The sequence below is a fragment of the Parambassis ranga genome, chromosome 13, assembly GCF_900634625.1.
Source record: "Parambassis ranga chromosome 13, fParRan2.1, whole genome shotgun sequence".
Classification (NCBI taxonomy): Eukaryota; Metazoa; Chordata; class Actinopteri; family Ambassidae; genus Parambassis; species Parambassis ranga.
The window spans coordinates 2,807,187-2,816,720 of NC_041033.1; the positions used below are offsets into that span (position 1 = coordinate 2,807,187).

The 9,534-nt window shown below is 42.8% G+C and overlaps 1 protein-coding gene across 1 annotated transcript; it reads left to right on the forward strand.

Annotated features, from left to right (window-relative positions):
- Window positions 1–175: 175 nt before the first annotated feature.
- Window positions 176–5,221, forward strand: LOC114445424 (aldehyde dehydrogenase, dimeric NADP-preferring-like). Its single transcript, XM_028420482.1, has 10 exons — window positions 176–329; window positions 838–1,001; window positions 1,078–1,309; window positions 2,553–2,638; window positions 2,755–2,963; window positions 3,063–3,180; window positions 3,252–3,393; window positions 3,468–3,634; window positions 3,722–3,821; window positions 4,659–5,221. The coding sequence occupies exons 2-10, from the start codon at window positions 846–848 to the stop codon at window positions 4,976–4,978; spliced, it is 1,530 nt and encodes a 509-aa protein (XP_028276283.1). The 5' UTR covers window positions 176–329; window positions 838–845; the 3' UTR covers window positions 4,979–5,221.
- The last annotated feature ends 4,313 nt before the right edge of the window (window positions 5,222–9,534 follow it).

Consider the following 9,534-nt stretch of genomic DNA (forward strand, 5'->3'; position numbering starts at 1 on the left):
GTGGAATATTATATCATCACAAAAAATACAAAGGTTATCATCATTTATGACCCAGCTCCTCTTATCAACACATTGCCCTCCACGTCATGTGTTGTTGTTGTTAAGGGTCCCTGTGTATGAGGCGGTCTGAATGAAGCTCCTGGTAAACTGATCCTGGAGCAGCTGTGACTGGTGAACAGAGCACAATGAGCAGCAGTCAGTCGGTCAGTCAGTCAGTCAGAGAGCCGCAGTGTGTTGGGATCGCTTTGAGGTCACGTCAGTGACTCCTCACGTAATATTTAAACAAGAGACGCTAGATGTGTTTTTAAACTGAGCTTCAACAGACTGAGGTAAGTTTAATGATTCTTTATTTACATTTTTTTACATGTTGATTTGTTTTTACACCTTAGGAATCCAGGGAAATGGATGTATGAATTCTAATGAAAGGAGTGTGGTGTTTTCTGTAGCCAGATGACTGTGAATGTCAGATGCACTGGTGACAACTGATGCTAATGGAAGGGCTACATTTGTTGTAGGTGTAGATGTCACATGGTTTTTTTAGAGGTTTTTTTTAGCATCTAGATGTCACTTTTGTAGATTTTGGTGAGGTTTGGTTTTGTTTTGTAAAATGAGAGATCATTAGAAGTTTAAAATGTTTCACTTAAAACCCAATGATAAATAGTTTATCACTTTTTAATGTACATGACGATCACTCAGATTTCCATAAAACCTCTGATAATATTGCATTTTAGTGCATGTGTTAAGATTTAATATGTATTATTAGATGTGATGGTGTAGGGTAAGGATAGAGGCTACAAAAACATGTATGTAACTGAGTCTGTGTGGATGGTGGTGCAGGTGTATGTATGGAGAGGCAGGCGGTGCAGCGGGCCAAGGAGGCCTTCCTGAGTGGCAGGACTCGGCCTGTGGAGTTCAGACTGCAGCAGCTTCACGCCCTGCAGAAGATGATCACTGAGAAAGAAACCGAGATCTCCACTGCTCTGAAACAGGACATCAACAGGGTGAGCACACGTTACACAGAGCTCTGTGTTAGGCCATGTATGTGCTTCACTAATGAGTGTTCCGGGTGTCTCACAGAGTCAGTACGACACACCGCTCTTGGAGCTGATCGGCATTGAAAATGAGATCAAGCTGGCTATAGAAAAGCTGGCAGACTGGGCAGCTCCTCGGCATGTAGAAAGGAACCTCCTCACTATATCAGATGAGGTTTACATCCAGCCAGAACCCCTGGGAGTGGTGCTTATCATCGGAGCCTGGAACTACCCCTGGGCCCTCACTCTCCTCCCTCTGGTTGGAGCCATAGCTGCAGGTAAGGACCTTCCTGTCATTTATTGCTGATAAGACTTGAGGTTAAGTGGGGTCACTAAAGTCATGCTCACAAGTGCAAACCATCTAATAGGAGAACAGCAGTATTTATACAGATATTTAGAATATACATCACAGCATTTCAAGGCCGCTTTGATCATGGTGACAAAACTCTGCATTCCAGATGTTTTCGGTACATTTGGTCTTTTGTTTTTTGGTCTGCCACTGCACAAATCTTTCTCGTGGTGTATATTTTCCAGTCAGTAATTAGTTAGTTCTAATAAAAACACAGTAGAAATGAATGAGCATTAATTTTAGAGAGTTCTATCTATCAGATTTTCTTTAGCATTGGATTGGTGAACTAGCTGAAATGATGTGTTTTTATACCATCCTGACGTCATTACATATATATTTAAACCTGCACAATAAGTGTAAAACTATAAAATCCTTTAAGTTTACACCAATTAAAATATTATATTCAAAGTTGTGCTAATTGTTAAGCCTACTAATGTGACTTTATTATCTATTTTGACTTCTGAGTCACCCAAATTAATACATTTACAATCATAGCTGTCATTTCAGATCTTTCAATAATCTCACTCTCTGTCTTTTGAGAGACAGCTGTGTTATTTTTTGCCTGCAAATTAGAAACTGCTGTCTTCATAAAAAGTCTTCTAGCTATATAAAATTCTATAAAACATAATTAAGTTGAAATAAGAGGGAAATATGAGCTCCACTTTTATCACCTAAATTCATTTATACTTATCTCACACTAAGCTAGCAGCCTTATTGTACAGACAAAGATATAGTATGTATGTATAGTATGTCTTATGTGAAATTTAGCAGCAGAAAAAGCTGTGTGAGATTTGTGAGCGATCACATGATAATCCATCAGGCCATGTGTCAAGCTGTATGCTTGTGTCTTGGATTAACGGCAATAAGGTGGTGGCAATAAGCACATGATAGATTATTTATCTAAACACCTGAACATCTTTTTACAAAAATTACAAATTTAATTTAGCAAAAAATAATTTTTAGTTTCATTTTTTAGATTATTCTTTAGAATAAAAAGCTGGATTAACAATTTTTGTTAAGTAAATGTTCAATACTTCTAACCTCATGAGGGAAAAATCCTGCTGTTCAAACTGCACTTGCACTGTACTCCCATCTCTCTGCATTCTTGCCCTCCTACTCGTCTGCTGACCTCATCCCATTCACAGAAACCCGTGCTCTCCCCCCCCCCACAGGCAATGCAGCTGTGGTGAAGCCGTCCGAGCTCAGTGAGTACTCGTCCCTCCTGCTCCGGGCGCTGCTGCCTCGCTATCTGGACAAGGTCTGAACACCAGCTGCCATTGTTGATGTAGTAATGTTACAGCCTTGCGCCAATGCAGTACTGTATGTGTGACCCCAAGAGGTCACTGAGGATGATGATGATGATGATGTTTTCAGGATCTGTACCCCGTGGTGACAGGAGGAGCGTCAGAGACCCAGGAGCTGCTGAGGATCCGGTTTGACCATGTCTTCTACACAGGCAGCAGCAGTGTAGGTAAAGTGGTGATGGAAGCTGCAGCTCGTCACCTCACCCCAGTGACCCTGGAGCTGGGAGGGAAGAGCCCCTGCTACATCGACAAGGACTGTGACATCAGGGTCGCCTGCCGGTAACACACTCATCTGGTTCTGTGCATCTCAGAAAGAAGAAAAGTTTCTTCACTCTTACACAAGGATGAACTTTTTTTGAATCTTATTTGTGTGTGTAGTCGCATCACATGGGGAAAGTTTGTCAACTGCGGCCAGACATGCATCGCCCCAGACTACATCCTGTGTGAGCCGTGCATCCAGGGCCGGGTGGTGGAGTGCATCCGCCACACTCTCCTGGTAACGTTTAAACTGTAACCTGACATCTGACATGCACACTATCGTACTTCATCATAACTTCTCCATCTCAGGAATTTTATGGCGCTGATCCCAAATGCTCGCCTGACTACGGCCGCATCATCAACCAGCGTCACTTCAACAGAATCATGAGTCTGATGGAGGGTTACACTCCGGTGGTGGGAGGCCAGAGTGACTCTTCACAGCGTTATATTGGTAAGAAGCTGCACTCTTCTTGTCCTTATTCACATAGTGTGTGTTTATATTTATTCATACTATTCACTTCGAAGCCCCAACAGTGCTGAAGGACGTGCCCCCCCACTCCAGGCTGATGCAGGAGGAGATCTTTGGCCCTCTGCTGCCCATTGTGGCTGTGAGTGACATGGATGATGCCATCAACTTTATTAATGAGAGAGAGAAACCGCTGGCTCTCTACATCTTCTGCTCTGACAAGAAGGTGAGCAGGACTAATCCTACAGCAGGAGTAAACGTTTGCACCTCTTCCTCTTCTCATGTTTGTTCTTCTTCTTCTTTCTCTTTAAAGGCAATAAAAAGGTTTATTGAGGAGACCACAAGTGGAGGAGTGACAGTCAATGATGTTATGATGCACTACACACTCAGCTCTCTGCCATTTGGGGGTGTTGGTAAGTGTATCAATGTATAGATTATGGACCAGTACCCATTTGGATAGTCAAATACAACTTTAATATTTTCTGTTTTACTCGCATCTGAGTTCACACTTCATGAGTTAGGCATTAGCAAACTTTTACAAAAGTTAGTGCTCTCTACCCATATAATAAAGTGTTACCTACTTAACCCTTACACTAACCTAACCTAAGATATGTCTTCACCTTTGTACTGGTCTTTGTAATAGGGGCCTTGTTGGTACTGGTCCACATAAGTAAAGCATGTCCCCATAATGTGGCTGCATAAACACATCTAGGTCCCTGTAACACAAAAAGTCCCTGGACTACACATACACATGAACATCCTTTATTGCCTTCAGCCCAAGCACCAAGCTTCTGGGTGTGATAAATGAAGCCCATACTGAAGTGTCTCTGGGGGCAGGCCCTGTACACCTCCCTGTTAAAATCTTCACAGCATAAATAAGCAGGTTTAGAGCCTGGTGTCTAATAATAAATTCCCTCTTTTGGGACTGTAACAGTAGCGAGGTTGAAGTTTTATATAACTGTGTTATGTGTTTCTTCAGTATTAAGACTCATTCATCCAGGTCAAGTTATTTCTAAGAGTTCAAATGGAGGCAGCTGGACTCATAGCATTGTTTTCTGAACCTTCAGTTGCTTCCATTTCATGTGACAAATTGTACCACTTCTCGATCATGTAAACAGCTGATATTTTGTATACGAACTGCCCAGACAATATTATGATTAGCTTCTAGTGGACATTATAACCTATTACAAGTATTATGAGTTTGGTGCATACATTTTGAACTCCTGTATGCTGCTGTGTCACCCGTCCAGGTCAGAGCGGTATGGGTCGCTACCACGGCAAGCACACCTTCGACCAGTTAAGCCACCAGAGGGCGTGCTTGGTGCGTTCTCTGGGCATGGAAAGTGTCAACCTGTCCCGGTACCCCCCTCAGGACAGGCGGCGGGCCCGCAGGGCACGTATGGCCCTTAAGTCATCACTGATCGACATGTCCAAGAGGACGCTGATCTGGGCCATCGTCGCCACTATCATCGGCTGTGGCCTGTTCATCGCGCTGCTGGTCATTCTGCTCATAGCTGCAGGCCTTAACTGTACCTGCTGGTACTGGAGGGGCTTTTATAACTACTGGTAGAGACACTCCACATTCCCAAATGTTCTCTGTGAACAATGCTACATGTAAATTGTTTTATAAAAAAACAGATAACCTTGTGATCTAACGTTTATTTGCTGTGTGTTTGTTTTGTATCAGCGATGAGACAAGAAGGTTAAACACTGTACAGAGAGTTCTGTCCTCCGATTCTTAACTTTGACTTTTTAAGGAAACATGTTTGTATTTTGCCTTTTTTGCTCCAACATTAAAAGATATGTTTATGTATTATATTTCATTTATTTACCAAGTTTAAATCTCAGATGAAAGTGGAACTTGAACGCTGTTATCACACATGTACTGAAATGATAAACAGTCAAGTAGTCATAACCAATAGGCTGCATCAGACAGATGTCAGCCAGTCATGTGCTCTGTTTATTACAGTGTGAAGGTTCCTCCCAGGCAAAGATCAGTGTTAGCTTTTATACATACAATGATAACCTCTTTACTGATAACAGTCTATTACTGTCCTGACCACAAGAGGGCACTGTTTATGTTTTATTCTTATCATGTAAGGCTTTGATAAGATGGTGAATTGATTGCTCATGCCAGATGCACACAAAGTGACACACTATATGAGGGGTGGGAGGAAGGGAAGCACTCACTGCCACCGGCTGCAGTACAAACAGTTCTGCGGGGAGTATCAATAACAAACTGATAATGACCTTCATTAAGAATTTATTGCAGGTCTAAAACCACATCCACTACTTGAAAAAAGACTTCAAATAGATTTTCTAAGTCATGGATTCTTAATTCACGGCCCACAGCTCACATTGCTCATTTGTCTGGGGCTGCCACAGCATTTGTTTGTTTATATCGTGTTTGGAATTTGAGTTTTTATTTTTATGTTGAAAGTAAATTTTTCTTTTATGCACATTAATGTCACCGAGTCAGCTGGACAACATAACACAAATGGTCCTCATAAATGAAAAACCTCCAGCTATAGTGGTTGTTTCTCAGCAGTTGCAATGTAATGACCACCAGAGGGCAGCAGAGAGCCATAAAAATGAAGGGCGCTAATCTAAGCAATAAAAGTCGTTATCTTTATTATTTTTTATATTAAACTGCATGTGGATGCCAGCCACATTGGTGCAAACTGATGACTGAGGTATTGACCGCCCAGTTAGCTTCTTTTCTAAGAAGTTCAACACCTACCAGGGAAACTACTCGGTGGTAGAGAAAGGGGTTCTAGCATTAATTCTGGCTCACGACATTTTCATGTTTATTTAGATTCTGGGATGCCAATAACTGTATTTACAGACCACAACCCACTGACCTTCTTGAGTTTCTTACAGAACCCAAACCAACGGCTCATGCTTTGGGCCTTATTGTTGCAGCCTTCTCTCTCTCTCTCCCCGTCTGACCTACTAGGAGAGCTGCTGCTCTCTGGCCTGCTGCACGCTGGCAGTCAATTTGTTTGCACATTTCCTTATTTGTATATTGCTGGTATTCAACTACTTTTCTTTCTTACAATAAATGGTAAAATTAATAAAAAGAGCCAGAAGTTAATTTTTCAATTCAAATTTATACAGAATTAGATTAAATAGAGAGAAATAGAGAAAATTCTATTCATGTGTTGAATTCATGTACAGAATCACATTTATTTATTGATTTTTCATTGATCATTTTATTTACATGCACTCAAATATTTACATATATCTAAATAAAAATGAGTTTACAAAACAGGCTGGAACCTCCAACCAAGCTCCATTTAAGCTAAATTGCATCTCTGTGGGAGGAAGCTGGAGCACCCGGGGTTTGCTGACCACTGCACACATTACATTTATTTACATTTAACTTTGCTTTTAGCATTAAATACTTACCTGCAGCCTCACCCCCATGATGATAATTAACTTACACAGACAAGGTCATACATAAAAATTATACACTGTTACTACACAAGGGGAACACTTGAACAGCACAATGTAACTCCAAGTCAATCACTGTTCTGTGAAATCAGCCTGTCCAGTTAGGATCAACACTGACTGTGAATCAGTTTCAGCTGCTGTTGTGCAAATGGAACAGACAACAGGTGGAAATGAGAGGCAGTGATCAGGACAGCCCTATAAAGGAGAGGTTCTGCAGGAGGACCACAGACCAGTTCTCTGCTCTCATCCTTTCTGCCTGATGTTTGATCACTTTCACATTTTGTCAGTGCTCTAACCCCTAGAGGTAGCATGAGGCAGTGTCTACAACCCACACAAGCTGCTCAGGTAGTGCAGCTCATCCAGGACGGCACATCAATGAGAGCTGTGGCAAGAAGCTTTGCTGTGTCAGTCAGCACAGTGTCCAGAGCATGGAGGAGATACCAGGAGACAGGCCAGTACACCAGGAGACGTGGAGGGGGCCGTAGGAGGGCAACAACCCAGCAGCAGGACCACTACCTGCTCCTTTGTACAAGGAGGAGCAGGAGGAGCACATACATATTCTTTTCATGTCAAACATCTGAAACAATGATCCTGCTACAGGTTTTCATCTCTAGTCAGCTGTGTTGCTTGTCAAATCTCATGGAGTCATTCTCATTTTTTTCATTCCTCATTTTCACTTTCTTTTTGACTCCTCTTTATTCTGACTTTTCTCATGTTTTCTTTCTCCTCAGAGGACGTCAACTGTGTCATCGAGTGTCCCCCAGGAGACCTCCCTGAAGTCTGAGGTCAACGATGGAGACGAGGAGCCTGATGACAAGGAGGACTTTGAGGACGGCCGGTCAGATGATGTGGACCTTCATCCTGGCCTTGGTGATGTGGAGTGTGACGTGGAGGAGGAGTGGGAGGGGCACTTGACCAGTGAGGATGTTGGCTATGCCACTGTGACCGAGGCTTCTGAATGCTCTGAGGATGATGGGGATGGCGTGCGACCTCTTTCCCCTGTCTAGCAGGACATGTCACAGGACCTGTCTGAGGCTGAAGGGTCTCAGAGTGCCGATAGCATCCCCATAATTCACTCAGTGTTCTAGAGGTGCTTGCTGAATATGCAAAGCCCTTGGTCGGGCCTCCTATAGGAGTTATGGGCATGGACCGTTTGGACCTGGACGGTATGACGACAGCAGTGGCTCTGATTGAGGAGGGAATGATCAGTCAGAAACGGCAGCATCCCTCCCTGGGAGCAGGAGGGGATGTCTGCTGTTTCTGATGAGATCTGCTGTGGTCTGAATATAGGGTAAGTAGAGGTAAGTTCATAGTGAAGGACAGCAGTAGAAAAAGAGTCTCAGTGACTCTAATGAAATAGTTTAAAGGTAAATACATCTACAGTTTCACTTTTTCCTCTTTGTATAAAGACAAGTATCATTAACACACTCTCTCCCTCGTTCCTCTAACAGGTGTACTTTTAGTGGCTGCAAAGAAAGAAAACCAGATCAGAAGGATGGATGACCACAGGACCAGCTGGAGAGGAGTGGTGGTGTGTATCAGTGGGCTCTGTAAGTAACCCCCCTCAGTAGGACCAGAGAAGAGGTGCTGTGAAACTGAAGCTAACAGCTCAGACTATATTGTGATCATGTTTCTGCTGATGTTTCTTACAGCACCAAAGCAGTCCACACAGTGAGCGAAGGGAGACTATGTCTCCATCTCCCTCTTCTCCAGCCACTAAGTGGATGAGGAGTGTCTCCAGCCTGGCACTGATGACAGGTATCCAAAGGTTAAAGTGGGTCAGGTGCCCTCTTCCTTATGTAATGTTACAGTTGCATTGTTGTAAAATCTTTTGTGAACCAGTGATGGTTTACAGCAACACACATCTCCCCTTTTGATGCATGAAAGCTGGAAACAGTGATTTAGAATCAGGATCACACAAAACCATCTGCTGCCTGGGCTGAGTAATGACAGGGGAGAGGGGATGATTCCACCACTGTGTGATCATCCACTACAGCATAACCAGCATGCGCACATCCAGCCAGTCTCTCTCACACACTCACAAACAAGTACCTCTGTTCCTCCAGCTTGCTATTTGAAGACAATGACAGTGGACTGTTGCTCATGGGCCAGCCGCTGCAAAGGCTCTGTCACCTCGGGTGATGAGCCTGGTGCTAGGGACTGTCAGGAGGAGCTGGTCTGCTGATCTTAATGCTCTGGCAGGGGCATAAAGGTGCAGCATGTCTGACAGATAAAGTGGCACGGTGCGATGCAAGTAATAACATTTTCAATAAAAATAAAAATAAATTCATTATATTTAGCTATAGCTACAGTGCAACACCTTGTTTGCAGTAAGTTTGTGAGCACTTTGTAAGTCAAACTGTTTTTTGTGTGTAATGTTATCATATTTATAGTCAGATATGAACATAATAAATCAAAAATATATCATCATCAGTGCAATTGTCCATATATGAACATGTATGGAATGTTGTGTAGAATGTTGGCTTTGATCTTTGATCATTGCACGTCACTTAGCAACAGTACAAACATCACAGTTAGTTAACATTTTCTCATCACGTCTGAGACCACAAGAGTAAAGTCAACATTTTCGAAGAGTTTACGAGAGCATCCTTTCGATTGCATACTTGCATACATAGTCTACTGTATGAATCTAATAACACTTCTGGCTTCAGA

What these genes read in the sequence shown, in the direction of transcription:
- LOC114445424 (XM_028420482.1), top strand. Translation starts at nt 846, where the DNA reads ATGGAGAGGCAGGCGGTGCAGCGGGCCAAGGAGGCCTTCCTGAGTGGC. An exon ending in GGTTGGAGCCATAGCTGCAG is followed by an intron (nt 1,310 to 2,552) that starts GTAAGGACCTTC and finishes CCCCCCCCACAG; the next exon opens with GCAATGCAGCTGTGGTGAAG. An exon ending in TGCCTCGCTATCTGGACAAG is followed by an intron (nt 2,639 to 2,754) that starts GTCTGAACACCA and finishes TGATGTTTTCAG; the next exon opens with GATCTGTACCCCGTGGTGAC.